The sequence below is a fragment of the Triturus cristatus genome, chromosome 4_1 (genome assembly GCF_964204655.1).
Source record: "Triturus cristatus chromosome 4_1, aTriCri1.1, whole genome shotgun sequence".
Taxonomy (NCBI): domain Eukaryota; kingdom Metazoa; phylum Chordata; class Amphibia; order Caudata; family Salamandridae; genus Triturus; species Triturus cristatus.
In genome coordinates this window covers 1,119,047,847-1,119,065,358 of record NC_140585.1, presented here as the reverse complement: position 1 = coordinate 1,119,065,358, position 17,512 = coordinate 1,119,047,847, and the positions used below count along the sequence as shown (strand labels likewise).

The following is a 17,512-nucleotide window of genomic DNA, read 5'->3' as shown; positions in this document are numbered from 1 at the left end:
GTGACGCGCAGTTCCCCTCCGCTGTCCCTTGAGCCAGCCCAGGAGCAACAGACCTGGCCTGTCAGCTGTATGGCGTCAGGCCCTACGCTACTCCACCATCAGGACGCACGAAAGAGGCCCGTCCGTCAAGGCCATAGCAAACCAGGGGTAGAAGAGAAATACGGCTTTATTGTACCTTGGTGAAGCGTGGTAGCCACCTTGAAATAATTTATATTCATCTGTATGTTAAAGGTATGGGGTCAGGAATTTCACTAATTAAAAGGGGTCATTACTACTGTCCAGATCATTTCACTATTTAGTTTATGACGTTAGTTTCATTTTTAATTTCTACACTTTGAATATGGACCCCATCTTCACAGTTTTACAAACTCGTGCATTATAAATATCTATGACACTAATAGTATGTCCGACACCTTGTTTTACATTTGAATTTCCTTCGAATGGCGGTTACGAAGCCTGCTCAATAACATCATTCTCAAATGGCCGCCGCTTCTGTTTTGTATTGAAGAACTTGTGTAATGTAGTCCTCCTTTGGTTTCCGCAGCAGGCAATGCTCCTCTCTGATATTTCTCTTTAAGTGACTCTTTTTTTGTGAGTGGAACAATTTGTTGCGTATATGAGACGCTACCTTTTATATTGTTTTATAAAGAGACATAAAAAGTTATAACGCACCTGTTGCTTTTGTCATTCTCTAATTTGTTTCGATTTTAGACCTATTGGCTATGCCAATGCTTGTTTTAATTCGTGCACAAAAGAAGTCTTAAATTTATGTGGCAAACAATGCATTTAACACATTTTACCCCAAAAGATTTTTCCATAACTGTATACAAATTTTGGTAGTGCTTCATTAAGCTCAATTGCTGTTCTAACAGTTTGAGACAAAGGGGGCCCTTGTGCATCATCCCAAGAGGTTGCCACCCCTCTAGTGGACATTTACTGTATTCCTTCAGGTAAGGGTACATTAGACAGAGAATATGCCAGTACAATAGTTGTCGTAATACAGCAACTCAAAGTAAGGTTAGAACGTTTTAGATCCTAGTTAACACCACCAAAATGTACAGCTTGATTGATTTCCCATACCCCTCACAGCACTGAAGGTAAATAGCATCTGTTCCTCCTCCTTAGAAAAAGGAGGTGGAAAAACACAGGCAATAAGATTTCTTGCTCCCTATGCATCTTCAAATCTACCTTGGGAAGACAAGCTCGATTATGTCTAAACAAAACCCCAGGTTCGAGGATTTTCAGAAATGGTGGTTTACACATTAAGGCTCTAAATTCGTCAATCCATGTAGCCAAAGCAATGGCCTCTAAAATGCACCTTTAATGATAAACATTTTAGATCATTGGCTATTAATGGCTTAAAAAGGATACCCTGCAAGGCTGTCACGACTTGCGGCAGATTCCACAGTGGAGCTGTAGGTCTAGGCCTCGAAGAAGCTACATTTTCCAGTAGTCTGACCACTAAATCAAATCCTTGCTAGAAGTACCCCATGGCTCTCTAAACTCTCTAATGGCTGCCCACTGAGCTCTTAAAATAGTCAAAGCAAACTGTTTTTGGAACCCTCTTAGCAGGAACTGTAGGGTGAAGGGAATTTCACATTCTACTGGAGATGGGGATCTAGAAAAACACCATCCTGAAAGGGGAAAAGTAACTAGAGGAACAGAATTGTTACTGCGTTCCTAGATGCGAGAAGTTTATGAGCGGAAGACAGCGTGATGAACCAATTAAAAAAAAAAAAACGCGAAGCTTTCTTCGAACTAGTATTCTTATAAACCTTGCTGCTAGGAACTTACTTTATATGACGCTGCTACTGAGAAAATTCAAACTAAGGTGGCTTGGAAGAGTCCATCAGATGTTCTTTCATACTGTGCTATTCTTACCGTACCTTGCCCGCTGGCGGTGCTGTGGGGGGATCATATGGGGTGGGGGGCGGGTATTTAGCAAAGTTCGTTTGTGACGCCTTGCGAGGGGGCGGGGCCGGGAGCTTCCATCAAGGGTCGGCCACCAGTTGCCTCACAACAGTAGGCTGAGTAACACAGCCTCCTAGCCCCTTCTGTTGCAGCGAAACAGTGGATGAATATTCATTTTCGCAATCATTAGGGTACCCTCCGTCATTGTTGAGAGAACTGAGGTAATTACATCAGTCATTGCGCGCATATTCCTTGTCATGATTTTATTTCTGGGGGGAGAGGCATGCCTGCCAATTTATAAACTAACCTCACCGTGTGAGGAGGGGCGGTGCCTTGGAGGAGGCGGTTCCTGGTGCCAAGAGCTTTCTAAGAGGCAGGCTGCCCCTCACCAAGCCCCCACTCCCACGCAAAACAAGCATTTACAATGCAACGGTCTCGGCATTGTTAAAGTTAGAGCTATTGGAATTGCTCATGACATTATTTTTGTGTATGTTTTTAAAACATGTAAAGAAACGGCATTGTTATTTACAATGTCAATAGCTTAATCTGTGTGTGGGTGCAAATGCAATAGGTCTCGCATTGGAGAGTGATTAAGCTATTGACATTGTAAATAACAATGCCGTTTCTTTAAATGTTTTAAAAACGAAAACATAAACAAAAATAATATCATGAGCAATGCCAACAGCTCTAACTTTACCAATGCCGAGACCATTGCATTGTAAATGCTTGTTTATATGTATGCACTTGTAGTTAGATAACCAAAACCCAGTTGGGGTACAATGGAGTATTGTACTTCAGTCGCAGAAGTGGTTTGATCTGCTCAGCTGAAGGTAGTAGTCTTTTTTTTTTTTTGTCCTCATTCGTCTCCAACCCCAGACAACAAGAAGGCTAGGAAGTCGCCACTGTTACTCAATTTTTGAGACGTAGGCCCTTGAGGTGTGCACCCCGCATCTGTCACCCGCCTACCACTAGCAGACAAACCTCCTTCATGTTGCTGACCTTTCGTTGTCAAGGAGAGGGTGGTCACGCTCTCTTCTGATTACTCGTAACCGATGACTGTTGCTTGAGGCCCACCCTAAATCGAAACTAGGCACCAGAAAAAGGCGAGGCCCAGCAAAGTCTAAGAGCTTCCCATGAGGCTTAATCATAGGATCAAAGAATATTTAACTGAACTCATTAGAGAGAGAAAAATAATTAGTGCTTAACCAGGAGACCAATTTATCAGGCAATCCCAAATGGCTTTCTTTCTATTACTTTTCAGTCAGGCCAAGTCAATCCTAGAGGTTTTATACAACCAGTCTAATATATGAGGGTATAGCCTCAACTCATCTCTTACATATTTCTCGTCTAGCCAACAAGATAGCGTAAAACAGGAAGCCCCTGCTCAAACCTGTTATTTCACTTGATATACCAAAAACGATAAGACCAAGAGAAATGTGTACTGGGAGACCCAAGATATCTGTTAGGGTATTCCCTACTTTCTCCCAGAATTCAGAGATGGCTGGACAGAACATGCGTGTATCAGAGGCATTCACCATATCGCATTTCTTGCAACTGACAGGGGGACCCTTTGCCATTTTAGAGAGTCTAGCCGGGGATAGATAAGCCCTATGTGTGGTAAAATAGTGGTTTCTCCTAAACTAGGCTGGCTTTACGACTGTAAATAAGGTATTGAAAGAAGTTTACCACAGATCTACCAAGTCTATATCTGGTATAGAAGCTCCCCACAATTCTTCGGCTAACCTAAAATCCCCATCAATGGCCTCCTCAGTGAACCAATAAAAGAAAGATACTTCTCTCTTCCCTGTCGGCCTCTGTACCAGTTGCTCTTCCAGCACGTTCCCTATGCCTATAGGTTTTTAAGACTCTGGGACCAGCTGTTTAATTGTAGATATTTAAATCTAGACATGCCCTCCTCCAATTTATCATCTAATAATGCCCAAGGCAAATGTGAGCCATCAACAGCCAAATATCCCCACACCAAGAACCCAGCTGTTTTAAGAGGGGCTGCCAGTTTATCCTTCAAACAGCCCGGGGCCCCTGGAGAATCCCACAGTGGAGCCAAACTTGAGAAGTAGTCTAAGCCTGTGCATTGTTTAATTCTGGCCCATGTGCGAGCCGTACTCAATAAGACTTTCAGCCTTATTTTCTTGAAAAGTTTCTGGTCTCCGTATTTGAAAAGAAAGCCCTCCTGAGAGAGCCCCACTTGATCTAGCATAGCCAAAAACATTACACCCCTCTCCGATGAATCTGGGGATTTCAGCAACATTCTTGTGTGTGTTAGCTGAAAAGCCCAGGCGTAGTACTGTAAATCTGGTAGTGTGAGGCCCCCTATTTCCCCTCCCACGCCTTAGCTTTTTCCAGGATATCCTCGTAGCTTTATAGGCCCACACAAATGAATTAATGGATTGCTGAAGGTTATCGATTGCCTGTTTCTCAAAGTATAAAGGAATGGTGTTAAAAAGAAAAGTGACTTTTGGGAGAATTACCATCTTGATTAAATTAATTCTACCCAAAATAGTCAAAGGAAGATGGGCCGAGGACTTCATGAGTTTCTGACACTCTCTTGAAACATTCAAAAGATTGGTCGCTGAAATCTTATCTATATTCTGAACAATCTTCACTCCCAGATATCTCATCTCGCTCTTGGTTTGATGTCGACACCCCGGCAGATTCCATGACATAATCTCAGTTTTTCCTGCATTGACCTCGTATCCTGAAACTAGACCAAAATCCTGTGCTAATCGGATGACATGGGGAAAAGACGACTCCAAATCTGATGAAAGGATTAAAATGTCATTGGCATACCTTCCTCTCCCATGCTCCACATTTAAATGGTGTAATATCAATCTCCTCCCTGAGACGTTGGACAAAAGGCTCTATGTACATATCAAATAGGAGGGGGAAGTGGGGGCAACCCTGTCTGGTTCCTTTTTTAATCCTGAAGGGTTTGGTCAAATTTCCGTTGACCAAAAGCCTCGCAGAGGGGTCACTATATATAAGATTAATAACTCGACTGAATTTTGGCCCAAAATTAAACTTCTCCAGCACAGCGGCTAGATAGTTCCAGTTGACCCTATCAAATGCCTAGGTGGCATCCAGTGTCATTGCTGCCAAAGGAAGTGAAAAGGTGGAGGCGAAATCAATAGCACCTAAGAAATCATGGGTGAGGTCAAAAAGATTCCTACCTCTCAAAAAACTTTTTTGATCTGCATGCAACAAACCACCCGCTACCGCACCCAGCCTATCGGCCAAAATTATGGTAAAAACCTTATCGCCGGTGTTTAAAAGCGAAATGGGTCTATATGACCCACAATTAACTGGAGGCTTCCCTGGCTTTAAGATCAATGTTATGGTGGCTTCTCCCCACGAGGTAGGAGGTCTAACTCCTTCAAGTAATATTTTGTTAAAGAGGGTTGTCATTGTCGAAATTATCGCCTCTCCCAGAAATCTATATAATTCTACAGGAAGGCCATCCGGCCCCGCGGCCTTACCCGCCTTACAAGCAGAAATAGCCTTCCTAACCTCCTGTTGAGATATCTCAAGCTCTAGGTTTTCTCTTTGGGAGGAGTTTAAGGAGGTGAGGTTGATCTGATTCAGCCATTCCCGTGCACAGTTGCCATCTACCTCGTTCTCTTCATTATACAGGTCTTGAAAGAAGGTGAAAAAGGCTTCTCTGATCTCTTCATCGTTAACTACCGATGAATTAGTATACTCATTATCGATTTTGTTTTATAAGATTTCCTACCTTGTCAGTTTTGGCCTTCCATGCCAAATGTTTACTAGCCCCCTCACTGTATTCAAAATGGGCAAGCTTACTAGATTCCCATCGTTTCGAGATCCTGGTCTGAATAATATTCTCTAAATGATCCTTCAAAGTTCTCAATTTCGCAACATGTGCCTGACATGTTACCTGGTCATCCTCATTATTGATCTTCCTTTCAACCTCCTTCATTTCACACTCAATGTGTGCAACTTCCTCCCCATACTGCCTGTTCCTATAGGAGGTCCTACTTGTTACTAACCATCATAGGTAGGACTTCAGGGCATCCCACACCACTGGAATCTCTGCCAACCCTACGTTTAAATTTAGGAAGAACTCTGTCTCCTGAGATAAGTAACAGGCTTCTGATTCATCCAGAATAAGTGTACAATCAAATGTCCACACCCCCAGTTGTTCTTTTTCTACCAAATTAAGATCCATCCATCCATACCGCCGCGTGGTCTGATAAGTGGGGAGTCAGATAACCTATGTCTTCAACTTTACCCCTCAAATCATTACTGATCAAGATGTAATCGATCCTGGATTTATGTCCGTATTTTCGATTATAGAATGAGACACCTAATTGAGCACCTGATCCCTCCAGATATCGGATAGGGTGTTCTGCCTCATCATCATCTGAAGGTGTGTCCTGGATTTAGACAAAACATTTGCCCTGCTACTTGGGGATTTGTCCATTTGAGGGTTCAAGACTATGTTAAAGTCTCCGGCTAAAACGGTCGAATCTGGAAATCCCAACAAATTAGCAAAAATGGTTTTCAAAATGGTGAGGTCATCCTGTTTGGGGCCATAATAGCCTACTACTGTTAAGAAAGAACCCTTAACAAATAACTTGACAATCACCCACCTACCACTTGGGTCTGTCATAGTATTTAAAAGACGAGCCTTAGCTTGTTTTTTTACTAGAATAGCTACCCCCCTAATATTAGCGCTTTGACAGGAACTAACACATTGCTCCATCCATCTGAGCTTTCCACAGATCCCACTTATTTCTTCTCTCAAGAGATGTGTTTCTTGTAAAATAATTATCTGTGCAGGGGAATCTTTAAGATATTGAAGAATTTTTTCCCTCCTGCTTTTAACCCAGAGACCATTCACATTCTAGGATAGACACTGTAACGTTCTCATGGGGGATTAAAAAGTGGAACCCTGAGTATGCCCGATCTCCGAAGGTAGTCATATTGTACTGAAATGTAATTGAGTGGAAGTTTGATTCACTTTTAGTAATTGCTGCAACTATTGTGAAATGTTAAATAGGTCATATATACTTTATACATTTCGGTACATTTTTATTCTCTCTCCATCTAGCTTTTTCTCCTCTCCGTTTTCTTGTTTACCTTTCTCTCTTACAGCTGCTATATTTCCCTTCTCTGTCTCTATGCATCATTTCTCTGTCACTCTGCTTGGCAGCCCCCAGCCGCCACCCCTGCACTTTGACATGATGTTCGCTCACAGTGTTATTTATGAGCTTTTCTCAGCAGACTATTTTAGTGTGCGGCAGATCAGCAAGAGTCCACTGACAACCCCCACTTTAGCTGCTAAAGGGAGGGCTTCACAATGCCACATCCTTTATGAAGGTAGAGAAAATGCCCCATTGTTTAGTTTAGAGACAAAGAAAGTTCTGGTCCACCGCATGAAATGCAGATTTAAAATCCATGAAGCAGGGCCTGGATACGTATAGAATGGTCTCTCTCCTCTAGGCTCTGTTTAGTGTGGCTGGGTCCCCGGCTGCAAGGCTTTAGCCTCTGGAAATATCTACTGCCTGGCAGAACAACCGAAGGTGCAGTGACAGGTGGTGCAGATGAGATGGTGGCATGCACTGAGGTAGAGTTGGGAGCTTGTGAAGATCTCCCCCTACTCTGAAACATGTTTCTTAAGATGGGGCGGTCAGGACTGTCAGGACAAGGTCAGGACAGGACAGGGACAGGGTCTGCTGTCAGATAAGAGGGTCGAGGGTGGATTACCCCTGCACAGACATTCTGGCACCGTACTGTGAAGCTCCGCCTCTTCACATTTGGAGATGCTGGTGCTGGCTTAACCAGGGCCATGATAGATTAATGAAACCCAGGTGGGTCTGTGGCACTGTGGAGGTAATGCACTAGTAGGTGGGACTATTAAGGAGTAAGACCTGGCTCAGCCATGGTGGAGAAACAAAAAACGCATGACAAGGAGGATTTTTTTCAACCACAAGTAATATATAAGAAAGGCAGAGGTGAATCAGGAGACCAGGTCATGAGGACCACATAGCGATGTGGTGGATGGGCCCAAAAGGAATGATGGACCTTCCTGGACACTAATCTTAAGAAGCTGGACAAAGTTGAGAAAACAGCTGTGGCTGAGGAAACTCATCTGGGGAATGTGGCATAGAGAGTCAAGGGGATGGAAATATCTGTGAATTCCTTGGTGCAGCAGATGGAATGGGAGCTATGTGGAGGAGGAGCTCAGTGGCAAGCAAGCTGTAATAGCTGGACTCTGGAGTGCTACACGACCTAGAGAGTTGATGGAGACTTTGGAAAGTCTTATGCATACAACTTACTCCTAATGCACTGGGGTGTTCCAGCTTTCTCTTAAAGTAAATGTTCGAAGCATAACAATCAGCTATCTGGGCTGCATGTTCACTCTTGATCCTAGTTGTAATTTCAGAGGAACAACATTTGTGAAACTCTGGTATTGTTTCAAAGGTGTAATCAAGCAATGCTCAGGGGGATATGATGCCTTATACTGCATGGCCAGTCTGTTTGACTAGTATGAGCATCACATCTGCCATCAGACTGTGGAATTTGATTTTACCCCCATGCAGGCAGACTCCTAGTAATTATGCCTCTTGTGTTGTGAGTGCTGAGATCTCAAATAATTTAAACAGGATTATCCCGAATTTGCTCTTCCTGGATACCTAAGCCACAAAATCCACAGTATTATTCCATGCTTTGTTACTAAGGGCCTCATGTACGTAGCCGAATACCGGTCGGTAACGGCCGATTTTCGGTAATTTTACCGTTACCGACCGGTATTTAGGCGTGTGACATGTAGGGGGCTCATTTCTGTATTCGGTAATTTACCGATTCGGTAAAATTACCGAATCGGTAATTTTACCGATTCGGTAAATTCCGAATACAGAAATGAGATGTAGGGGGAGTGTGTGGGTGTTGTTTGGAGTCGGTATTTACCACCAACTAATAGTTGGTGGTAAATAATGTATGGATGTGGAAATGCATTTCAGAGCGCCTAGACGTGTGCAATGTGGCAGACATACATGCCCTTAGGGCATGTATGTGTGCCACATGTGCACACATGGCCGTTTCAGGGGTGCAACAGGGTGTCAATGTGACACCCTGCCACCCTTGCATGTGTTCCCCCCCATTACCGAATCGGTATTTACCGATTCGGTAATGAGGCATACCTTCCCATCAATGGGAAGGTATGCCTCATTACCGAATCGGTAAATACCGATTCGGTAATTACCGACTCACTCCGATTCGGTAACATTTACCGAATTTTTACCTACATACACTTTACCGATTCTAAAATACCGATTCGGTATGATTCGGTATTTTAGAATCGGTAAAGTGTATGCCACCTACATGAGGCCCTAAATTCTTTATCCGGCCTCTTCCCAACTTCTTTTAATCCTGCCCATTTAATTGTGAAACTACATTATACCCCATACCCCAAGATATGGTTGTTTGTAGCACCCTGTCCTGGGAGAGTTTCCATATTAGTGTTGCCCTAGATCAGCAGTTCTTAACCTTTTGGCTTTTGTGGATACCAAGAGACTCAATATTGGAGGCCAGGGACACCCGCTCAAGTAATTTCTACGATTCAAAACTTAGACAAAATGCACAAACAAATACTTTACTAATCTGCTAATAATAATTTTCCAAATAGTGGCGGACCTCAGGAGTAGGCATTGTGGACACCCAGGTGTCCACTGACCATAGAGTAAGAACCATCGTCCTAGATAATCTTAAGAACGTGGCTCAGTCTCCTAAGAGTCAAGAACTTTAAGAACAGCCATTGTGGGTTTCCAGATCTCTTGTATTTTGTCAAGATCTGAGCATCCCACCCAAGAACATTTACTCTACTATCCTAAGTGCTAGGTTTTCCAAAGATCCATATTGATATTGAACTGTCTTTTTGACAAGTTCTTCGGGCATGTTATCTGTATCGCTGCACCGTAGGCGTGGTCTGACCCATTTAATGTACTATGGCTCCCCCAGCAGTGTTTCATTGCCTTCAGCAATATGGTCATGGCTTTAGCAGCAGACCTCCCTCCAAATACAGTGGCCCATAGTGTTCTGGTGCCACTATTGTTCTCAGCATCTGATAGAGACGTCTAGCCGCAGATTCCTTAACTTAGAATATCCCCAGGCATCAGACTGGTCTGGAAAATGTTGCGCAGCAGCACCTCTGCAGACCGGGGGGCGGCGCCGTACGGCTTCGCCCTGACGTCGCCATGGACGTGACGTCAGCGGAACCATATATGCCCCGGCGCGCCGACATCAGTTTTCTTCTTTTCCGTGTCACGACGCGGACTCTGGAAACCAGCAGTTCCTGGCCTTGTTTTGGGCCTTCTCAGCACCTTTGGTGTCGTACCGGAACAGTGTGCAATGCCCTCCGGGTTCAAAGCCTGTAAGGCCAGTGCGCGTCAGATGTCTTGCACTGACCCGCACCTTATTTGCATGTGGTGTCTTGGTGTGCACCACGATTCCAAACAATGCGGCGACTGTCAACAGATGAAGCCAAAGTCCCTACGGCAAAGCCGTATGAAGTTGGCAGCACGGCTGTCCGGCCCAGCTTCTTCTCATCGCCGCTCTCCCTCTCCAGAGGGTGCTCGTTCCCGAGGCCGCTCCCGCGACCGGCGCCTTAAAAAAGGTAAGCGGAGCCACAAGCGTCCACTGACGTCCACCTCACTTAGGCGTGCCGCTGGCGCCCATTCCTCTCGTAAGGGGTCAGCTACGGGCGCCCGGAGGTCACCTCCTCCATACCCTCCTTTTCCAGGAGTTGGAGCGACGCGCGCCCAAATGGAGGCCTACTCCTGGGCTCTTCAGGCCTACTTTGAGTCCCCCTCTCTCCCTGGCGCACCTTCGAGCCCCACAGAAGCAGAGGGTACTCAGGCCGGGTCCTCGTTGGCGGATCCTTCCCCGACCAGGGTTGTGTACACCGACTCCGGAGCCCAGGCGACGACGTTGGGCCGTGGCCCAGACCGTCCTGGTCGCTCCAGCACACTCCACCAGTCAGCGCATAGCCTTGGGCGGCTTCCTGCGTGGACGGCAGGAGCGACGCCGGGCTCGATGCCAGGCTCACACCGCCAGTCAACGCATAGCCCTGTGCGGCTTCCCGCGCGGACGGCGGGAGCGGCATCGGCGACAGCACGTCAGCCCCAATGACGGGCTCGACGTTCAAACCCACACCAAGCTCTAAGCCTGATGCCACGTCTGGGGCAACGCATCATCTGACATCGAGGTAGCGTCCCTCGTGGAGGCCGTTGATGTCCAGTCGACTCGGACACGGTGCACGCCGACACCGCTGTCGACGCATCCATCGCCGCCGGTGTCCATCCGTTCATCGACACCGGCGTCCATGCCTGGGGTTGACCTCCCTCCGGATTCCTTGTTTCTGTCCCCTCAGCGGGGTCGGGCGACTCCGGTATCCGCTACGGCCTTTTTGGAGGCTGCTGCTGGTTCCCCTGATCGGGGGCCATTTGTGCAGGTCCCTAGTGTGGCATGGCCTTCGGGTCGTTCCCCAGCCCCGCTCTTTATGGCAACTGGGAGAATAATCCTCCACCCGTCTCCTACAGACGGCCTCTTGTCCCCTCCTAGGGTGACTACTGAGCTAGAGGCCGCCTATGCGTGGACTATCAACCAGGCAGCTGCTATCAGCCTCCTGTGGTACCCCTCATCCCTGATCCCTTAATGGATCTGCTCCATCTCGAGCCCATTACCGTGGAGCCCTTGCTACCCCTTGGGGTGCTTTATTAGAAGCCCTGCGTGGCGCGTGGGCACGGCCCTCTTCCGGAGCCCCGGTTGATTGGGCCATTGCTGGTAGACATCGTCCTGCTCCTGGGGATCCACTTTGCCTGTCCCTCCACCCTACCACTCAGGGCCTGGTAATTCAGGCGGCTTTTGGGTTGCAGGACTCCTCCACTTTGCCCTTGTTTCCTCCCACCCGGGAATCCAGGTGGCTGGATGCATGTGGAAGACAGCTTTTTGCTTCTTCTAGCGCGGCCATCCCTGCTTTAAACACTACATGCGTGTTTGCACGTGCGTCCTCTGCACTCTGGGACTCCGTGGCTAACCTTCTCCCTTCCCTTCCGGAGGAATTGCGCCCTGAGTTACTCCGTCTTGTCCTTCACGGCAAGGAAATGGCTCATTTTACAATACGCTCCTCCCTGGATACCACAGACTCTGTGGGCCGTCGCTTGCCTGATAATATTCGGGAGAGCCTCCAAGACATGCCGTTTAATGGAATAGACCTTTTTGGGTCCCACGCTGACTCCGCGATCTCCAGGCTTCTGTCAGGGCGACCGTAATTCTGCTGTGCCACTAACTGATTGACTTTTCTTCTTCGCTGCGGTCTTCCAGTTTTTATCAGAGGCAGGTTGGTGCCCCTGTATTGTCTGTATAGCCGTATGGCTGGGTTGTTTTTGTTTTCAAGTCCTCTGTTTTGCCAAGAGGACCCCCTTCTTGACAGGGGTTGACCCTTGCCCTATGTAGGGTATTGGCTGGTGGCAGGTGTCTGCCTCTGCCTTCGTAAGCTCCTGTGGAGTTTTCATTATGGGTATCCCTCCGGGGCTAATATACCTCCTTTTAATGCGTCCCGCAGGGTCGCATCACTCTGTTGTCTGTAGTGCTTGGACTCCGGGTCTAGGTCTATGCTGTGTGGTATCTACCTCGCGTGGCCTGGCATCTTGCTTTTGTCCTATGGTCCGTCTTTTGGTGCCAGCCCCTTCTGGGTTGTTCTCCCAAGTAGGGAGTTGCCGTGGACCTCTCTGTTGTAGGTTGTTATGGCCTTTTGGCTTATTCCCCAACAGTTTTCTCCACATCCCTGCTGCTTTCGCGCAGGCATTTCTATGTTCCACTAGCATTCTTAAATGTGGCGGACTCGTGGAGACGGTTCTCCTTGAACACCGCTCTTCTTGGCGTCTAAGACCCGTGAGTTGGTCCTAAGTACTCCCTTCTTAGGCTCGTCATTTCTTCTAAATTGTCCTGCGAGGGTACTGTTCTCTCTCTTCCGGACTGACTGCAGACGTTGCTTATAGCCTGGCCTAGTTCCACTTTCTGTATAACTGTGGGTACTTTTGAGCGTACCCTAGTGCCTGGGTTTGGCCGGGTTTCAGCATCTTCTTGAGGCTGTTTCTGCGCCATGTTCTGCCTCATGGCTTGTGTGGGCTGTTGCCTTCTTGCTATTGGGCGCATCTCAGCTGTTCCTGCTGTCTTGCTTCCTGGTGTTCCTCCTGGCCGCGTATGAGCGTCTTTCGGGCTGTGTAGGGGCATCCTTTCAATGCTCTCCACATGTCTGACTGGCAAGGGTCTCCGCAGTACTCTTCCTCTGTGGTACATGTGAGGGCGCTACGCGTTCTCTCCACCATACCACTTAACCTGTCCTTTGGGTTGGCTTTTCGACTGCCGCATCCTGCGGTTCTTTCACGCCATAAGGTTCAGTTCTACTTCCTGCGAGGCGCTGAACTAGCTTTTCACGCCAGTTTCTTTGCTGGGTGTGTTTTTCTTCCATGTCCGGCCCGTGCTGGGCGGGTGTCAGTATCCTGCTGCCTTTGTATCTTTACGGGAGCAGGTTTAACAGTGTTTTACGCTGTTCGAGTTATTTAGCTGGGGCTAGCTCTGGCTTCTTGTCAACACCCTGGATACTGTGGATCCTTCATGCCTCTTGGTCTTCTTTCGAAGTTCGGCATTTTTTCAATCAGGCACAAGCATTCTGGCTTGGTGTTTTCCTTCTCTCATCCCCTCTACATGTGGGGGTTTTCGTGTTATTCTGGATGGGCTGTGGTGCCCTCGCCTCCCCTTGATTCCCTGCTCTCTTCAGGGCTTAGAGGTCCTGTGGTTGGCTGTGCTGTCAGTTCTGTCCCCGCTGTGTTTCGCCCTTTGGTTGACAACACTCTTTTGGTCATGTTATTGACGTCTAGGTTCTCTCTGGACCTTCGTGGGGTTCAGTCGCAGTCCCGCCTCCTCTAGGGGTATGGCTTTGGTATCTATTCTAAGTTAAGGAATCTGCGGCTAGACGTCTCTATCAGATGAACAAGTTACTTACCTTCGGTAAAGATGTATCTGGTAGAGACATAGTCTAGCCGCAGATTACTTAACGCCCCGTCCTCCCCGTCCTGCGACAACCTTTTCAGGTTGGGCTTCTTACCTTCGCCTCCCTTTAGGTGGCTTTATTCCTCTGCGGGGTGACGTCTTCTCTTCACTCCGACGCGCAAAGCTACATTCTGTTTCGGGGCTCTGCTCTGCCCATTCTTGTGATTAGACGGTATGCTCATGTGTCCTTCACAACCCCTACCCTGGGTTGTCCGATGTGAGTCTAATTCTTCCCTTCTATCTTCTTCAACCGCTTGAGGTCACTTGCCTCCCCTGCAATCTAGCGGTTGCAGTCTCTGGCAATGCTGCATTCAGCAGGTCCATTTTTCGGATCTGAGGTCTCCTTTTGGGTGACGCTTTATGGTACTTTGTCTTTGCTCCTGGGTTCTGGACTGGTTGTCCTTCACTGTCATATATTGTGGTTGCAGCCTTTCTGCTGGCTGCTGTGATGGTTCACCATGGAGCTATGGCTCAATGATGAGTCTTGTGCCATATAGCAGTATTCATAATTCTGAGCGCCAAGCCCTCTGCACCTTTAGGGGAGTTTCAGTTTGTCTAGGGACACCCTGCATCTTCCATTTTTTCAGGGCAACTCAATGAACAGCACCTCCTTTGAAAATAGTCCTTGGTAACACTATGGGAATATAATGTTAGAAAGAAATATAGCAATCTTGGAAGCCTGATCGTTTTAGAGAGCACTACTCTGTGCCTCATCGAAAGGAGGAGCTCCTTCCAAAACTATGTTAAGTTCTTAAATGGTTGTATTGCCCTGAAATTAGTCCTCATCCAAGTTGTAAAGCTCCACTCCCAGGTATTTTGTTGTTTTGCAAGGAAGAGGGATCATACCGTTTTGTTCTGACAAACCAGTATTGCACAATGGGAACAGGTATAACTTCCCTCAGTTTTCCCGCACTCCAGATAGATCTCTGAATCTCTCCAAATACTGTGTCAAATTTGGGTTCTGGGCTTCCGGCTCTCTGAGATATAACAATATGTCATCAGCATAGAATGTTATTATATGTTTCGATCTTACCACGTTTATTGCATTTATTGTCCTATTATAGCACCTAAAATATTCTGCAAGGAGCTCTGTGTATAGCGCAAAAAGCAGGGGCAACAACGGACACCCTTATCTCATTTCCTGCCCCATTTTACACTCTAAAGTAGACCTGACCAGTTCGGACCCTCACAACTGGGTCTGTATATAGCAGCTTAATCAGACCTACTTTGTTCGGGCCAATATCCCCTTTTAGCCATACAGGGTGCAAGTAAAGTCACCCAGGCAATTATTAGCTTTTTCTATATCCAGTGCAGCCACCAAGGTCCTTGGGAGGTCTGCTGGTTAGTTTGCACAGGTTTGGGGACATACTACAGCCACGTACAAAACCAGCTTGGTCTGACCGTAGACAGGGTTGGCAGCATAGGCAGAAATCTAGTGGCTAATATTTTGATCAGCGCCTTGCAATCTGCTTTAGGTAGTGACAACAGCCTATATAATACTTTGCCCTGGGGATCTTTACCATACTTTTGAACTATTATAATCACTACTTCCCTCTGGGTTTTAGGCGTAACCCCCTTTCTTTGCGATTGATAAACAACTCTACAAGATAGTGGCTCAATCGGGGTGTGAATAGGTCATACAAATCTATTGGCAAGCCATCTGAGCTGGGTGTTTAGTTTTTACTTATTGTAGGTATGGCTTTGTGAATTTCCTCTAATGTTATCAATTGCTAAAGATCATCCCTCCCTTAGCTGCTCCTAAATGTTGGTATGTATGGAGCACGTATCTGGATGACCTCTTTGTTTGTTCCTCAAACACTTTTTATGCCTGGTCAAGAGAATCAGTAGCCAGGTGGGAACACTGCCACCTAAAAACAGAACTGTCCTGTTTAGAGGCAAATGTCACCATGCATGTAAATGTAATCAGTGTAAAGTAACAATGATCATGATATTAGTGTATAAAGCATATAAAACACCCTATATGTCTCGCTTGCGAATGGGAACCATGTACAGAGTCCCACTTCAGCCCACACATCTGCAGTGTCTCGCTGCTTTAAGTACCAGTTGTTACTATCACCTGATTTGATGGTACTCCATTTACTGACCTCCGAAAGATAGGAAGGAGAGCTGGCCTTGTGTGGACTCAAACTCCTGACTTGCAGATCATAGCATTTAATTCACTGATTCATGTTGCTGACAATGTTATGATGGCAAACTGGTCCGGTCCTTGGTAAGGAACATTACTGGTAAGTACCATAAATGTGGAATTAGGGACACCATGCTTGCACTATTGCATTCATTTCGCCAAATACCAAACCCCTCATTTGCATTTGTTTTGAATAACCATGGCGATAGTGTTTTTGTTATTGATCTTTCTGTACTTCTTGAGTCAGATGTTGAAAAGGTTAACGTTCTAACTGTCTTGTTTTCTTTGCACCAGAGGGGAAATACAAAGCACTAAAGATGGAATTCTCTCTGCCTCCCTCCACCTATGCCACCATGGCCATCCGTGAAGTATTGAAAATGGACACAAGTATCAAGAATCAGACGCAACTGAACACCGTGTGGCTACGATAGTTCTTCTGCTCTTCCGATTTATTTGGAAGATGTTTCTCAGTGTCTGTGTGCGTGCAACTGTTTATACCATTTTAATATGCTCAATGACCATCACTTTTTATTTTAAAGGGTACTAGTAGTTGTCTTTGTTAATATTTAGTCACTTTAATTTGTGCTACACTTAATTTAGATCAATGTGTGACAGCTAATATATTTATTAGCATTATGATGTAATGTCTTTAACTAGTAAATGGCTTTCTTACTAAAATAAAAGTTATTTTGTAAGTAAAAATTAAGAGGTTTCAGATTTTGGATGTACTCCAGTGTGATACATAACTTAAACTGACTGTATGAAGTGCCTGTTATCAAAATAAGAATTAAGGCCTCAAGTTTATGTGTTAAAAAATGTCAAAGTAGGTGCCCAACAAGACAAAACTACTGATAATTTAAAACTGATTAAAAAAACAAAACATATTCCTACGACTTGGGAATTCACTACCAATAAAGCTTACTATGTCACTGGCATTGCTTCCATAATGATTGAAAAAGGGTATGTTTTTACAGGATTTAATGTAAACATGTACAATTGTTTTTATTTTATTATAAGGGCTTAATACAATTAAAATATTTTCACTTTTAGTGTGATGTATCAAATGCTCAATAAAAGCCATACAAAATAACTACAGTCTATCTTCACATTTCCAAGGAAAGGCTGCTCACTTTGTTACTTTATTGTTCTAAGAAATTGTATAAAGGTTAATATATGTTGCTTTGAAAGTTTCATTTTTTGAAACCGTTTCTGTAGCTGGAATTGAGAGATAGAAATATTGGTTCTTATGCTGTTGGACTAACAACCCTGCAAAATCGAACGTCAACTGGTGGAGGAAGTTTAATCATTGTAAAAATGATATTTGAAGAAACTGAATTTAGAAAGGTTTCCTGAAACTCGGGA

The 17,512-nt window shown here is 45.7% G+C and overlaps 1 protein-coding gene across 2 annotated transcripts in view; it reads left to right on the top strand.

Annotated features, from left to right (window-relative positions):
- Positions 1-17,240, top strand: part of PUS7 (pseudouridine synthase 7) — a 291,175-nt gene extending 273,935 nt beyond the window's left edge. For both annotated transcript variants that reach the window (XM_085654146.1, XM_085654148.1), the window contains exon 16: positions 16,445-17,240. In XM_085654146.1, coding sequence (XP_085510272.1) covers positions 16,445-16,581 — 137 coding nt within the window. In that variant the 3' untranslated portion in view covers positions 16,582-17,240. The remainder of the gene's footprint in view (positions 1-16,444) is intronic.
- Positions 17,241-17,512: the final 272 nt, after the last annotated feature.